At 41.0% G+C, this 17,279-nt stretch overlaps 1 protein-coding gene across 5 annotated transcripts in view; it reads left to right on the top strand.

The window, feature by feature from the left end:
- The window catches only part of ATXN7 (ataxin 7), a 108,061-nt gene that overhangs the window by 58,130 nt on the left and 32,652 nt on the right, over nucleotides 1-17,279 (top strand). For all 5 annotated transcript variants that reach the window (XR_004537350.1, XM_033926174.1, XM_033926172.1 and 2 more), the window contains one exon: nucleotides 1,860-2,109. Coding sequence is in view for 4 of the 5 variants with exons in the window: in XM_033926174.1 (XP_033782065.1) it covers nucleotides 1,860-2,109 (250 nt within the window). In the remaining variant the exon portion in view is untranslated. The remainder of the gene's footprint in view (nucleotides 1-1,859; nucleotides 2,110-17,279) is intronic.

Raw genomic sequence — 17,279 nt, forward strand, 5'->3', positions numbered from 1 at the left:
CTCGGTGGGCCAAGTCTGTCTAGGCCTGCCCAAGGCTAGGCTGCTTGTATTAAGACATATTTTTGATTACATCTAGGAAGTAGAAAGAGGGTCTGCCTTACTAAAAACAAAATTGCTAGGTGGGAGCCATATATGTATACTTTATTCTTTAGGAAATAATATTTATATGGAGGTACTGCAGAATCTTAATTTTCTAGCCTGGAGTAACCTAATGGTTAGAGCAGCAGACCAGGGAAGGTCAGAGCTCACTGTCTTCCACTGATGCTCTTTATAACCTTAGGCAAGATATTTTAACTCTTCATTATCTCAAATATAAAATTTAGATAAGCCCTCTTGGTATGGAAATAATGTGCCTGTATGTAGTGCATTGTCTGCTTAGATTTAGAAAGAGAAATCTAAAATTCGTATGTCTTGACTTTCCAGAAAGGGTGGATTCTCAGCAAGGATGGTTCTGTAGGTCTCGCTAATTGTCAAAATACATTTCTAATGGTGTTCCCTGGAAGAATTTATAGCCTTTGTCTGAACTGTGCTTCTGTGGCTATGTCACTTTGCCTGCTTGCAGCAAAGTCTATTTTTTTTTTTTTGAAGCCACGTTTTTAGTTTATAATTTTTTATTTTTTTATTTTTTTTTTGGGGGGGGCTTACAATGAGGATTCTTAACCAGTGGGAAGAGGTCAAATTGGATGTGGAGAAGGGTATTGAAATCTGAGGCAATTTTATTGAAACTTTCTAGACGGTAGGGCAGTTTTTAATAATATAATTGTGTACGATTGTACTTTAGTAATGTCAACAGTTAGAAGCGATGTATTGGCAGCAGTCACTAGTAAAGATATGTGGTTTAGTAAGTGGGTGCAAGGGTTTCATTGATCCGTTAAAGGGGGTTGGGAACTCGATAGTGTAAAACACTAAGGCACGCGCTAACCATTAGGATGCGTGAGCATTCAGTGCCTTAGTAGAAGGACCCCTTAGTTACCGTGATTGCTTTTTGTTTTAATCTCAAAAACATTTAATACGTTCTTTCGGGATTCTTGTCATGACTCAATCGGTTTATTGCCAGGTATCTTTTTTTAGTAACGGCAAGAATTCCTCTCTTACTATTTAAAGGCTGTTAGGTCAGTGATGCTTCATAATGGAGCTAGAGCCTATTCCTAAAGCATGACACGACAAGCAGAGCAGCTGAGAAAAGTAACCAGTGAAACGGCCTCTTGAGTCCAATATCCTGAACGGATTTCAGATCAAAGTAGTTGTAAATTTGGGGCTAATTCCAGGTCTCCCTTTCTGGCTGTTTTGTTTGTTTGTTTTTTATTTATTAGTTATTTATATATCGCCTATCAATGGAAGTTGCCCAAGCAGTTCACATTCAGGTACTTGAGCTACTACTACTGCTATTTATTTCTAATTAGTGCTGAAAAAGTGTACGCAGCGCTGTACGTTTTCACAGTCCCTGCCCAGAAGAGCTTACCAATCTAATTTAGACAGGACATTTCAGGGTTGGGGAGATTATAGTGGAGGGGGAGTTGAAAGCAGTTTCAAAAAAAGCGGGCCTTTAGCTTGGATTTGAACACTGCCAGGGACGGAGCTACCATATAATGACGTTCTGTACATAGACAAAGAATGCTTTCAAATTGGATATGTCGAAGAAGTGAAAGAAAGTCGCCAGTTCTTCAAGAGAAAGTTACGAGTCCGTACTGTTTGCGTCTCAATTTTTGTAATGACTGCAGTGATCAGTGGTGGGGTAAAAAAACCCTTCGTCTCATTTTTATGGCATTCAAAAAAAAAAAAAAAAGTTCTCGGATTGTCTCTCTTTATAAACGTTATCAAACTAACCGCTTTTGTTCCCCCCTCTTTTTTTTTTCCAGAAAGAAGACACAGCTCCTCCAGCAAGCACCCTCTGACCCCTCCATCGGTGTATTCCCTATTTTCTTCCCTGCCTTCGAAGAGTAAAGGTGGTGGCGGCGGCGCAAGCAGCGGCAGCACCCGTCCTTCCTGTGGGAGTAGTAGTGTGTCATCCAATTCCAAGCTGTTGAAATCTCCCAAAGAAAAGTTGCAGATTAGCGGAAACAGTAGGCCAATGCATTTTGTGCAGCACAAAGTTCCCCATGGTAAAATGTAAGTATTTTATGCATTTATTTTTGCTGCATGGAAGCTGGTATTTGATGACGATTCTACTGGAGGCATGGGTTATCAAGGAAGCATGTTTAGGTAGCAGGACAGAATCATCTCGGAAAAGCTAGACTTGAGTAACTGATTTTTATGTAAGTTTCTTGGTCAAGTATTTTTTTATTAATTTTACCAAGTAAATAGATCAAATACAAATAATACAAGCAACATAAATTAATTACATACATAAGAAAATGTTGAAAGCACAATTATTTGTTCATGCTATTTGCTGCTGAAGCCTTACCATCCTGTAAATGTTTTTATGGGATTTTGACTTTCCATCTAGTGCGATGAATTTGAAAAAAGGTTTTAATAATGATACTGTTAGTTAATGTTTTATTGTGTTCTGTCAAAATATGTTTTAGTATTTTTAATACGTATGCGTGTAATTTTGTAAACCGCATAGTTTTTATGCGGTATATAAATTTTTTAATAAATACAATATTATATTGAAAAACAGAGTAGAGGAAATAACCTAAAACAAATTAGACAAAAAACAAAATGCACAAGAGCTGCGGATAATCTTTTCAGATATAGAGGAGTTAAGTGAGATTACAGAGTGTTTCTACAGAAATCGTCTAGCGAGGCCTATTTCTTATTGAAGCTAGCAATAATGGTATGTTTGAAAGCAATTATTTCTTCAAATTTTCTAATTATACACAAATGATTCCACCATTCGTGAAAATTGAGATTAGAATTGTCTTTCCAATTGCAGGCAATGTGATGGATAGCCAGAGCTATCATAGTTTCATATATTTTAAAGAACTTTGATGGCATCGAGAGATCTGGGTTTGAGGAGCGCAAAATAATGGCCTTATAAGAGATAGACAAACCAATGTCTAATTGAGCTATAGAAAGAATTCTAGGCTATATACTTGACCAGGACAAATGTATGTTAGGACATTTATAAAGGAGATGTATAAGAGTGCCAGCCTGTGTATGGCAAGATCAGCATTTCCCTGATGAGACTGAGTGTTTAAACTTGGCTATTTTATTATGGGTCAAATATGCCGTATGCAAAACAAAAAATGTTAAGTTGCACGTTTAATAAAAAAAAAAAAAAAATTGATATGCCGCCTATCAAACTTCTAAGCGGTTTTAAATAATAAAATCATTAAACAGGGTAACAAACATCAGACAAACGGGACTTACTGGAACGATAGGGTTGGAGGTAGGAAATACATTTAGTAATAGTGAAGGTAGCCATCTAGGGGAAATACAAAAAGGGGGGAATCTCATCTGAAAGCCAGAGCAAGAAGGACCTGTGATATTTGAATGGAAGGAGTATTAAAGATTAAATGCGTCTTTAAGGAGGAATGTGTTTCATTTTCCTTTAAATCTTTCTAGAGTACTTTCGTCATGTAATTCAGGAGGTAATAAATTCCAAAGGGTCGGGGCAGTAACTGCAAAATTTGTTGTACGTGTAGTGCTAATAATACGAAGGGAGGGAACAGTAAGAAAAATATGCAAGCCACCCCAGTGCTGCAGGTCGTCTTTGCTGCTTGGTTGCTGATCTTTCTAAGAGGTATCGGTTCTCCTCATAGAGCATCAGTTCCCTCTCTTCACCACTTAACCCTTTCAGGACCAAGGGACATATTTGTCCCATAACTTTAAAATCCTATAAATTTTGATTGGGATAGTCTACAGTTCTAAATTTGATATGTACGGATTCCATAGGATACTGCCTTTATGTAAACAAACTGGTTCAGACATTCATTCATTAGCGTCGTTGCCAGATTGACGAGAAGATTCACTTGCCACACTGTCCATAAGCCAGAAGTTTGATTTTTTTAAAAAAAATAATGATATTTCACAAAAAAAAATCAATTTTTTGGCATCTGCAAGCCCTTTTTACCATAAAAATGTCGTCAAAACCACAAAAATTGGCCTACGATCCTTATGGTCCTGAAAGGGTTAAGGCCAGGGAAGCCTAGGTATATGAATTTTTTGCACAGTGTTGCATACATTTGCGGTGTTCGTAATATGGGAAAAGAAAAAGATTGCTATGCTTATATAATAATAATAATAATAATAATAATAATAGTTTATTTTTATATACCGCCATACCCATGTGAGTTCAAGGCGGTTTACATTGAGTTACATTAGGATCTGCATAGACAGGCAGATTTACAATTATTTGTCAGAATTACAGAGTTGTTATTAGAATTACAGATTTGTTATTAGAATTACAGATTTGTTATTAGAATTACAGAGTAACATAGTTTCAATTATTTATCAGCTTAATTTGAACTAGACAGAGGATGCGGAAAGAGGGGAAGAAAAAGGAGCAGGCCTCATGAGGGGGCCAGATTGGGGAGGGGGGGAGGTATTGTCAGGGGGGGGGAACCTTTCGGGTCTTGTTTGTGGAATAGGTAAGTTTTAAGTGATTTTCTGAACCCGAGGTAATTGGGGGCCTCTAGTATCATTTGTGCTAGCCATGGGTTCAGCTTGGCTGCTTGGAAGGCGAAAGTTCTGTCAAGGAATCTTTTGAAGAGACAATGTTTGGGTGAGGGGAAGGCGAACAGCTGAATACGACGGGATTTGTTGTTGGTGCGGTAGAGGTTGAAGTGAGGATTGATGTAACTTGGTGAGGACCCATTTACCGCCCTGTAACAGAAGCATGCGAATTTGTAAAGGACTCTAGACTCGAAAGGCAGCCAGTGGAGTTGGTGGTAGAATGGGGTGACATGTTCCCATTTCTTTAGGCCAAAGATGAGGCGCACGGCGGTATTCTGGATTATTTTTAGTCTCCTGGTTGTTTTCTTTGTGGCGTTAAGGTAAATGATGTTGCAATAATCTAGAATACTGAGGATGGAGGATTGTACAAGAAGGCGGAAGGAAGTGTCATTGAAGTATTTTTTTATGGTGCGAAGTTTCCAAAGTGCAGAGAAGCTTTTTCTGACGACGAGGTCGGTGTGCTTTTCTAAGGAAAGGTTTTTGTCCAGCGTGACTCCCAGGATTTTTAAGGTTGGTTCGAGGGGGAAGGTCGTACCTTTCAGTTGAATTGTGGTTTCTTTGATTTTGTCATTGGGGGTGGCTAGGAAGAATTTAGATTTATCGGGGTTTAATTTCAGTCTGAATGCTAGCATCCAGAGTTCGATTTGGTTGAGAATGTTTGTAGTGTGGTCGAGTATTTCATGTGACAAGTTAGTGAGTGGGATGGATATTGTGATGTCGTCTGCATAAATAAAGAATTTGAGCTTGAGGTTATGAAGAAGGTTGCCTAGGGAGGCCAGGTAGATGTTGAAAAGGGAGGGGGATAAGGGGGAGCCCTGCGGGACCCCGCAGGTGTTGTCCCAGCTGTAAGAGAAAGAGTTGTTCTTGCATACTTTGTAGGATCTATTTCTTAGGAACCCCTGAAACCAGTTAAGGACCTGGTCTGAGATGCCAATGTGTGCCAGGCATTCTAGGAGGATGGTGTGGTCTACCAGGTCAAAAGCGCTGCTCAGGTCAAGTTGTATGATTAAGGCACTTGAGCCCTGAGTGAAGAGCGTGTGGAGGTGGTCGAGAAGGGAAGCTAAGATGGTTTCCGTGCTGTGGTCAGTGCGAAAGCCTGATTGACAGTCGCTGAGTATGTTAAATTTGTCTAGGTATGTAGAGAGTTCCGCCTTTACCAGCCCCTCCGCAATTTTGGTGAATAAGGGGATACTGGCAATCGGTCTATGGTTAGATGGGGAATTGGGTGGTTCATTCGCATTTTTTATAATAGGGGTGATCATAATGTGGCCTTGCTCAGACGGGAAGTTTCCTGAGGATAGTAGAAAGTTAACCCATGTCATCATTTTTGCTTTGAAGCAGGGGGGTGCCGTTTTCATGATATTTGGTGGGCATGTGTCTAATTTGCAATGGGAGTGCGTATATTTGTTGTAGTAAGAGTTAAAGGTTTGCCAGTCGATTACTGCGAATTGTTTCCAACTGAGGTCAGCTCTGGCTCCTAGGTCTGGGTTTGATAAGTAGTTGTCTGGGAGAATGGGGAACCGCTCGAGGGGGTTGGGGCTGGGGGGTAGTGTTAATCTTAGTTTTTGAATCTTAGTGTTGAAGAAGTCAGCGAGGGAGTCAGGAGTTAAGGTGGATTCTTCGTGTGTGTTTGTGTGGGTCTCTAAGTTATATAGGTCATTGACCAGTTTGAAGAGATTGCTGCTGTTGGTTTTTATGTTTCCGATCTTGATGGAGTAGAAGTTTTTTCTTTTTTCATTTGTGAGGGTTTTGTAATTTTTTACTTTTTGTCTCCAGGCCGATTTGTGTTCAGGGGATCCCGTTTTTTGCCATAATCTTTCCGCTTTCCTAAGGTCTTTCTTGTATAGCAGCAGATCATGGTCGAACCAGCCTTCTTGGTTGGGGGTTCTAATTTTGCGGGTTTTTGGGGGGGCAATCTCGTTTAGTATGTTGGTACTGGTCTGGATCCAGGATGTCATGAGTTGTTCCGTTTGTTCGGTAGGAATGGTGTTAATTTCGAAGTGGGACCAGAATTCTGTTGGGTCAATCTTTCCTCTAGTAGTGTGGGTTTTGATTGATCTTGTTTTGCCGCTTTTTTGGGGTTTGTTTTGGCATCCGATGGAGAAGGTACATAGGCGGTGGTCGGACCAGAGGGAGTCTGACCAGTTTCCTTGTTTCCAATAGAATGTGGGGTTGGATAGTTCCTTGGAGGAGAGAGTCACCAGATCTAACTGATGACCTCCTTGGTGGGTTGTGACAGGGGGATGTTTTTCGTATCCTAATTGGGAGAGCAGAGACCAAAAGTCTGCTATTTCTGGTTGGTCCGTTTTTTCAAGGTGTAGGTTGATGTCCCCGCATAGAAGGTTATAGGGGCTTGTTAAAGAGTTGGTTAGGAGGGATTCTGCGAAGTTCTCTTTGATCGTGGTCCATTTTTTTGGGGGTATGTAGAATAAAGTTATGGTTAGTGAGGAGGGCAGAGAATTTGAAGTTAGGGAGATGGTCAAGATTTCCGAGTTGGGCGAAGATATTGTGTTGAGTATGGTACCTTTTAGGTGGTCTCGGAAGATTATTGCAAGTCCTCCTCCTCTTCCCCATGTTCTGGCAAGAGAGAGAATCTTGTATCCCGGTGGTAGACAATCTTTTATGATAATATCTTTGTCTGATAATAACCAGGTTTCGGTGAGAAGGACGAGGTCAGGGTTAGTTTCAATCAGCCAATCTTTGATCAGGGGCGCTTTGTTTCGCATTGATCTAATGTTTAGGTAATAGCCAAGTAGGGACTGATGTGTGATTGGGGCAAGGTGGGAGTATGCAAGTTTTTTTAGTGTTCTTGGTTTTGTTGGGTGGAGCTTGGTTGGTTTGTGGGGATGTGAGGGGATTATGGGCGAATGGGTTTGGGTGTGGTCTTGTGTGGTGTGGTGGGTGTATATGGGGTTTTTGGGTTTTACTGCTCGGTGTAAAGTGAGGTGGATGGGGATGGGAGAGGCCTTGGTGTTGTCTGCCTTACAGAGCCTGGTGGTTAGCAGGTAGAGTATGAGTAAAGCTACACATTGGTGTGTGTTTAGCCAGGCCATTGTGGAGGGCTTGTCCGGCTATAGTAGAGTTTGTTCTTATCTTGTATGGTGCAGTGTACTATGGTATGACATGTACCCCTTATAATACAATACAGTACAATGCGGGTTATTACCATATATCATATATCCAGTAGAATACAATATAATACAATACAGTTTGCTAAATTAGAATAATCTGATACAATGCAATACACAACAGAATGCTCCAATACACGACTATCTGAGACTTCAGTTGGTTTGGGATGAAGGTGGTTTGTCTCAAGTCAGGTGGTCAGTGAAGATTTGTTTTGTTTGATTAGGGCATGCAAGTGTGGCATGCAGTTGGGGAGCTGGGCCATGCGGGGGGAGAGTGAATGATAAAGCGTGCAGATAAATGAGAGGGGGTGGTCATGCAAATACTTAGCTGTTGGGCTGGTCTGGAGTATTCTGGTCAGGTTGGAAGTTTGGCAGCTTGGAAGCAATCGTCGGCAGGAGGCTGTCTGGTGTGGTTTTGGGTAGTCAGATCTGGAGAGTTGGATGTGGATGGTATAGGGTGGAGAGGTAGCTTTGGGCTCCGCTTGGTCGCTTCGCGAAGGCGCGTGCTAAGGCGCAAGGCACGCGCCTTTGCCGTGCGCCTTCGCCGGCGCGCCGAACGGCTGCGCGCCGTTGAGAGGAAGTCTTTTGTTTAGATCTCCCGGCGAGTTGTCGGTATGAAACGGTATTCCCAATTCATATACTTGGGCCTCTTTTGCAGCATTTCTTTCTAATCTAGTATATTATGACTTTCACGTGGATTTTAAATGTTGAGAAATGCTGAAAATTCCCTGTAGATTATTTCAGATAAAAGATTGTTAATGATGGCCATCATTGAGCATTTGAAGTGGTGCATGGCAGAACCTTTTTTATAGTAACGGATGCTGACCCTTGACAGTAGTTTGAAATGATGGACGTTTTTGGGGGGCAGGAAGTTTGGTATGGTTGCATTAGATCTGTTTTTGTTTGGAGTGTGGGACTTAATGAATTTTATATAAGATATTGTATAGCAGATTCTTCTGTATTTATGTTCCCCGCTTTGTATAATTTAGACCAGAACGGTCCATAAGCTAAAATAAATTTTGCTTGTAATCAAAGTTAAAAAAAAAAAAAAAAAGACAATTGCAAAAGACACAGAACCTGATATTCAAAGTGCCCCTAGATCAGGGGTGTCAAAATCCCTCCTTGAGGGCCGCAATCCAGTCGGGTTTTCAAGATTTTCCCGATGAATATGCACGAGATCTATTTGCATGCACTGCTTTCATTGTATGCTAATAGATCTCATGCATATTCATTGGGGAAATCCTGAAAACCCGACTGGATTGTGGCCTTCGAGGAGGGACTTTGACCACCCCTGCCTTAGATGTTTGGAAGATAACTCTCTGAGAGGGTGACTGTTTAGACATTGCTTAAAGAATCGCACTTAGCGGCACCTGAGTGTTCTTAGGCAGCGGTAAGCGTTGGATCCTTAGGCGCACTGCCAATTTAGGCCAGAGTTTGGTTGGCCTAAATGAGTGTGCCTAAGTCAACCCATGTCCAAACTCTGCCCCTAGTCATGTCTGCATGTTGGTAGGCACTTTGCAGTAGGCGCCATCCTTGAAATGGTAGGCGCCTACTGGCAAATTAGTATATTTTAAGTCATTTTTAACTGGTTTTTAATGATGCGTTCAGTTATCATTGCTGATTGTTGGGCACCTAGATTGGCTAGCCGTGCCGATCAAGGTATCTGACTATAGGCCTCTTTTATAGAATCAGGGCCCAATAATGCACTTATTTAGAGTCTATTCTCTAAAGAAAAGTAGGTGCCTTGTATATATTTAGGCCTTAGCACTTTAAAATATGATCATGTCGCACCTTTTCTACGAAAAGCACACTGGTTACCAATTTCGCACAGAATAATCTATAAAATTGCACTGATAATCTTCAAAATCCAACAAACCAATGCACCGATATTTCTAGATCGTTTTTTGGTACCATATTCTCCAGCCCAGGACACTTAGATCAACGGAACAACATCTGCTGACTATCCCTTCTCTAAAAATAATAGGTACCAGAAGATCTACAATTTTTTCAGTCATAGCACCCCAGCTTTGGAACAATTCACCAATTTACCAAGGTGGAGAAACCTCATTAGAAAAATTTAAAAGCACATTAAAATGCTACCTGTACAAAGACGCATTTGAGTCCTAGATAGGATAATTCATCTATCATTAATCCCAGGCTCAAATACCTAATTTTAACCAGACCTTATGTATAGGTCACAACCTCCCCTATCCTCTTTTTAGGCGTAGCCATATTTTTAAAACATTCTTCATTACCTTCCTGATGTTGTTTTTTTCCTTAAATGTACTTTTACTTTCCTTAAAGATTGTAGTTCACCCCTCTTCCCTTTTGGATCGCTAATTACTTGTGTACATACATTGTATGTTTATGTGTACAAATAGTTTTATTTTGTCTCCCAATTTTAAATTGTCATACGCATTGAAGTATTTGATATTGCGGGTACAACAAACTTTTAATGAACTTGAAACGCCAACCACAGAGCTGTTGTAAATGCTAGCACCCAAATTATAGAATACTATTATTTACGCAAGTTCTTCAACAATCTCCATGCGTCATTTTGTGCGCTACACACACTGCACTCATTGAAGATATGCACATGCTAACAGAATGAAGTGTAGCTGGAGTATTTTCATCTACATGTGTGTGTCCACATATGCACATAAGTGATTAGGAACTGGAGAAAAATATACAAATAAATCAAATGATATATCTCCAGTTAAAACCAGTGCTGGTAGCAACATTTGCCCTGTAGCTTCTGAGAGGTTTCCCCCTGTTGAACTATACTTTCTTGGAATTGTAGTCCAGTGCTGACAAGGGGTTAAACCATTGAGCATTTTTGCTACCAGCGCAGGTTTTAACCGGAGAGATATATGTATGTGTGTGGGGGGGGTCCCAGTTTATATTTGGGTTAGCACCCACCCGCCTCCTCCCAGACTTAATCCTTATTGCATTCCTCTGCCGGGCTTTGCACCCTGTCCCCTGCCCTGTCCATTGTACCTCCTCTGCCGCTGGAATCCCTGGTGGTTCAGAGATGTAGCTTAAGCCGCTGAGCGGTACCGAGCAGGAATGTGCTTTGGCGCTGCTGCTCAGCAGCATCCTGAAGGGCTCCTGCAAATTCTATGGCCAGTCCAGGTCACATATATCTAGCAGAAACCCAAATAGTAGCAACGTTCCAGAACCCCATAGAGTATCAAGATTCCTTAAGGAATCCCAAAGAGGAGCCAACATTTCATGCTTACAGGTTCTGTAAAAGCTTACCTGAAACGCTAAACCTAAGGGCAGGTTTGTCCTTTACGTCTGCATCCTGCCTCTCGAGACAAGCAGACCGTAAGGGGGGGAAATTCTGGAAACGGCGCTGGTAGATGACCTGTCAGCACCTAAGTTACTTAACAATTGCATTTAAAATGGCAATAAAACTGCACCATTAAAGCGCCTACCAGCACCTAAATAAATACACGCCAGACTTGCGGCTACATAGGTGCTTTAGGACGTCGAACACCACTATGAGCTTGGCTAATGCCGGAAGTGGCGTTAGGCAGCCTAAAGCACCCTATGTAGGCGCAATTCACAACAAAGATAGGCACCGGAAAACCCTGTCTTACATTTCCAGTGCCTTATCTTTTGCGGGGATGCGAGTCTCTATAGGGTACAGTCCTGTTGTAGGGGAAAGCACCCATCAGGGATTTAAGACAAGGTTGGATAAGTTCCTACTGGAACAGAACATACGCAAGTAAGGCTAGACTCAAATAGGGCACTGGTCTTTGACCTAAGGGCCGCCACGTGAACGGATTGGCACGATGGACCAGCAGCAGCGGCAATTCTTATGTTCTTTTGCGATCGGCAGCCATTGATATCGGCACCCTATAGAGAATCCGGGTCTAAATGTCAAGTTTATTTAAAAATTTGATTTGATATCAAAATCATAATCCAATGCGATTTACAAATAACAAGAAAATCAGGGTAAGAAAAAGAAAAACACATTGATTAAACCAGACAATTAATACAACTTTTGACAAAACGGACACAAGAGGCAAAAAAAGAGGATTAAATACAATTCATAAACAAGTAAAAAGGGCATAGGTAATAAAACAATGAGAGAGTTTTCCTCACAAAACCTGTCCAGATATTCTAAACACCCCCCCCCCCCCCCCCCCCGTTGTGGATACATGGCTATAATCATGAGACTCCTTCATGGGGCAGAGGCATAACTCATCACATTTTACTATTATTTTATGCAGGTTTTCTCGAAAGACGGGCTGTTCCCATTGTAGCCAAACACATGGGTAACATCTGGGAGAACACACTCCATTTTCCAAATCCTTTCCCGTTCTGAATACCTCTTTGAGCATGCATGAAAGTTGCGCTTCCCGTGGTTGAGCCATTCCATTGTATTTAATCAGTTTTTCAGCTTTGCTATTCCTGTTGCTCTCTGTAGAGTTTATCATCACCTTTTCCTCAATTTCTCTTTTAGTAGTGATGTGACATAGTAAATGGGTTTTTCATTTTTCTAAAATACTTTGGTATTCAATTTTTTTCCCCCCAAAATTCTTGTTTCCATTCTATCAGCAAGCCCTTGCTTCTGTCAGAAACTTTTGGTTACAGAGCTTCCTTTTTTCTTTAGTCTGCCTCACATGGTAGCTGCTTTTTGATTTTACATAGTTGATGATTTATTTATTTTTTTTAATGTCAAGAGAAAAAGGCCATTGACCTCAAGAGCTGCTCATACTGCAATCAGATGTGTGAGTAAGGGTCCTGATATGTCCCTCTGCTGCTCCCGCTTCTGGATATTGCAGATGACGACTACTAAGTTCTGATAAGAGCATAGTTGAATGGTGATGCAGTATAAACAAGGACGAATCAAAAATTAAAGGCAACTCTTAAATTATGCGATGACCAGAATAGAGCTAGTGAAATGCAACGTGATGTACTTGTACATTGCCTGTTGTATAACATACATAACATTATACTTATAGACTGCGTTACCAAAAATATCTACGCGATTTACAAAAGATTATAAACATTAAAAGCACAGTGCAGTGCTCGCTTTTAGTCGTGTGACAGCCAGGTTAGAAACATGGACGTTTCATTACAAGATTGCACCGTCGAAAAACAATGTGCAGTAGTGCGCTTTCTTTGGGCAGAGGGAATGAAACCTGTGGAAATTCACTATCGGATATTGACTCAGTATGGATATAGCACTATGAATCAATGAAAGGTTTATGAGTGGGTAAAAAGAACAGATGTGGGAAGAACAGATGGAACAGACGAAGGTCGTTCTGGTTGCTCATCAGCATTGCTCATACAACGGGTGCTTTGCTTAGAGAAGACCGACTGATAACGGCGTCTCAATTGGCTGCAAATTTGGATATCGGCTATGGATCTGCATTTGCCATAATGTATGATGACTTGGGATGCAGGAAAGTCTTCGCATGATGAGTTCCTAAATAGCTTACTGATCTGCACAAGCAATAGCTTGTGGAGATTGCGACTCAGTTCTTGAGACACGGTATGAAGACAAGCCGAGTATTCTGGAGAGAATTGTCACTGGTGACGAGACATGAGTACATCACTGCGACCTGGAAATCAAAAGACAAAGCATGATGAAGTAAAAGAAGCAGCCAATAAACTACTTCTCTATAGGAATGCAGAAGCTAGTTGAATGATACATCGAATGTGTTGTCTCGCATGGGGACTATGTTGAAAAGTGATATGTTCAATTGCTAAAAGTTACTTTTATTAAAGCCGTTAAATGTATTTTGCCTTTACTTTTTGATTTATCCTCGTAAAAACATAATTTAGTCCAGCTTTACCAAGCTGGTATTGAAAACACAGTAGAAGCATGAGGACCATAGCTTTCATGCTGAAGCTTATGGATAGTTCCAGAGAATAAGAAGTCCAGTGACAGATTTCTTAATAGACTAGACAAGCTTCAGTTGTAAGATTCATATGGGACTTGCTCAGTTGAAATCTCCTGCCCAGTCATCACAGTGTCACGAACTTCAGTGTGGTTTTAACTCGGAAGATAATAACCTCTGAGCCTCTGGTTTCATGTGGGCTAAAATATCTGATCTGTACAGGTCCATGGTGAGGCCTCACTTGGAGTATGCGTTCAATTCTGGAGACCACACTACCGGAAGGATGTGCTGAGAATCGAGTCGGTTCAACAAATGGCCACTAGGATGGTCTTGGGGCTCAAGGATCTCGCGTATGAAGAAAGACTGAATAAACTGAGGCTGTACTCACTTGAGGAACGAAGAGAGAGGGGTGATATGATTGAAACGTTTAAGTACATCACGGGCCGTATCGAGTCGGAAGAAGATATCTTCTACCTCATGGGACCCTCGACCACCAGGGGGCATCCGCTGAAAATCAGGGGAGGGAAGTTCCATAGCGACTCCAGAAAATACTTCTTCACTGAAAGAGTGGTGGATCATTGGAACAAACTCCCACTGCAGGTGATTGAGGCCAACAGCGTGTCGGATTTTAAGAGAAGATGGGATATTCACATGGGATCCCTAAGGGAGTGAAACCAGGGGGCGGGTATTTGGAATGGGCAGACTTGGTGGGCTATAGCCCTTTTCTGCCGTCTTTTTCTATGTTTCTAAAGAAAGCCATGCTTTGTCAATCAAGGTCCATTGGGGCCTCTGACAGTGGCCAGTCCAGGTCACAAGAACTTGATAGATACCAGAAAGTAGATCTATTTCTTATAGATCGTTCCCAGAGACGAATAATGGTTCTCACAAGTCTACCTAGCTAATAATTTTTTTAATGGACTTTTCCTCTAGGAATATTTCCAAACTTCTTTTGAGCTCCATGTTAGTCACTTTGGCCACATTGTGGACTGCATGAAAAAAATACTTTCTATAATTTGTTTTCATTCTACTGGTGCTTAACTCTATAGACCAGTGGTTCCCAACCCTGTACTGGAGGACCTCCAGGCCAGTCGGGTTTTCAGGATAGCCCTAATGAATATGCATAAGAGAGATCTGCATATAATGGAGGTGCCAGGCATGCAAATCTGCTTCTTGCATATTCATTAGGGCTATCCTGAAAACCCGACTGGCCTGGTGGTCCTCCAGGACAGAGTTAGGAACCACTGCTATAGACTTGTTCTTACTGGGTTTGTTTGTTTTTAAAAATGAAGCAACCATTCCCCTCTGTAACCATTCCAGGCCTTAAGATTGTATGAATCTCTTATCATATTCTCCACTGTCCTTTTTTTCTCCACGTTGAAGGCATTCTCTCCCCTTAATCATTTTTTGTCACCTTTCTGAACTTTTTCCAGTTCTGCTGAAACTAGAACTGCACACGGTACTGTGTAGACATAATTCTCAGTTTTGTTCTTCATCCCTTTCTGACTAATCCCTAACATTCTGTTTGTTTGTTTAGCAATCGTGACACAGTGGACCGAATATCCATCGTATTGCTCCATGATGAGTGTAGAACTTTTTCTTGGGAACTGGATTCCAACTTTAGAACCTGTAGTCGGAATTCTTTTTCCCTATTTGCATCCAGTTTTTTAGTTTATATACTGGATCACCCTCTGCTTGACTCGGTTTACACAAGGAGAGGTTGTAATAATTTCTTCAAGTGAAATTACTTATCTAACAGTTTTTGAAAAAGAAAACTCTTTAGATATTTTCTAAAGAGAAAAAGTAGATCTGATCTCAACTGGTAGGTCGTTCCGAATAGAAGCAAAGGAGCGAGAAACAAAACCTAATGCCTTTATTCCCTTAGTTGAAGGAAAAGAAAGTTTATACAGTTGAGAGGTCCTTGGTCTTATAGTTCGTAAAGAATTAAAAGAAATAGGGACCAAAGTCAAAAGTACTCCATTCAAAAGTTTGAACACTATGGTAGCACACTTGAACTGAATTCTAAGGTGAACTGGCAACCAGTGAAGAGCCCTCAACAAAGTGGATACATGATCGTATTTCTTTCTCCTATAGATCAATGTGGCTGCTGTGTTTTGGATCTGCCACACTGTCATACTATTCGCCATCCTTATTTACCATACTATGTTTGTCGCACAATGTTTGCTGTTCCATGTCTTCCATTCCATGTTTCGTCATGCACGCTTGACTTACCATTTTTTGCCAAGTCATGTCATACTGTATTAACCATGTAATGCCATGTTTGCCATGCTAAATTTTGACAAACTATTCTCACCATGCTATGCCTCATGCCATGTTTTATCATACTATGCTTTACCATGCTTTGTTAGCTATGTTTTGCTCTCTTTGTCAATGTTTGCCATGCAATCTTTTACCATATTGCCATTTAGATAGGGCTTAGTCTTAACAGCTTATTTTATAAATCTTCACAAACCTCTTCCATTTTAACAATTTGTGGTGGTCACACATGCATGCATTAAACAGCACAAGTACAGGCCATTAGGGCATTTCTATAGGGATAATTGATTTGTTTCATCCCCCTCTCTGTTTCCTGTCTCTTAGCAAGTTTGCTATAGGGCATGTCTCTTCCTATCCCATAATTTTTTAACTTTGTAAGGAGCCTTTGTCTGAAAATCGAAATATTTATTATTTTACAATCCAGAATCCTATCCAACACAAAATTAAAATCAATAATATCAAATCAGCTGCCTCACAATTATCCACTTTTTTACACTTTGAAAAAAAGTCTAATAAATTGGGAAAGCAAGACTTGCCTTTGCTAAACTCATGCTGACTCATTCCTATGTCTGTTTACACGTTCAGTAATTTTGCCCTTCAGTGTAGCTTCAGCTATTTTGCCTGGCACTGACATCTGGCTTGCTGATCTATAGTTTCCTGGATCACCCTGGAAACCCTTTTTAAAACCTGGCATTACAGCGACCACCCTCCAATGCTTTTGAATGGTAGCTTTCAGATGATTAGTAACAAGTTACAAGCACAGTTATGCAATATTGCTGTCTTGGTGATAAGTCACTCGCTTCAGCCTGCAGGCTCTCAGAGTGAGTTAACCACGTCATGTGAAACTTGATCACAGCAGGGTGGGAGTGCAGCACCGTTCTGAGTTTCTGCCTGAGATGGTGTCAGACTTCTACCGTAATCAGTCAGCTGTGCTTTTGACGATATTCCTAGGTCATATTCTGGCAAAGATGAAACAGCGCTGCACACTCTGAGCTGTAACCTAAATTGTTGAAAGCCTGTCCAGCTTTGTTTCTCTTTTCTCCGATTGGATAGCAGACGACATAGTCTTGTTTATGCCCCGTCTGGCTTGAGTGAGGCCTATCGAGGCTTAGGATGTCGGAGCTATGGCTGTGCTGATAACCCCTTTGTGAAGAGATATTCAGAGCAGTATCGTGGCCTTCTTTTCACATATAAACATTGTACTATGAGGCCAGATTTGGGCGATCTATTCATCAGAATTACTTTGACAGTCAGAACTGTACTTGCAACTCCCCCCCCCCCCTCACTCAATTTAAATTATTTTCAGCTGACCTGGGGGGAGAGAGATTATATCTCAGCAGAAATGGTTGTTCCACCCTATTACCTTGTTTCCCCAAAAATAAGACAGTGTCTCATATTAATTTTG

The sequence above is a fragment of the Geotrypetes seraphini genome, chromosome 17 (assembly GCF_902459505.1).
Source record: "Geotrypetes seraphini chromosome 17, aGeoSer1.1, whole genome shotgun sequence".
In the NCBI taxonomy this organism is placed as follows: Eukaryota; Metazoa; Chordata; class Amphibia; order Gymnophiona; family Dermophiidae; genus Geotrypetes; species Geotrypetes seraphini.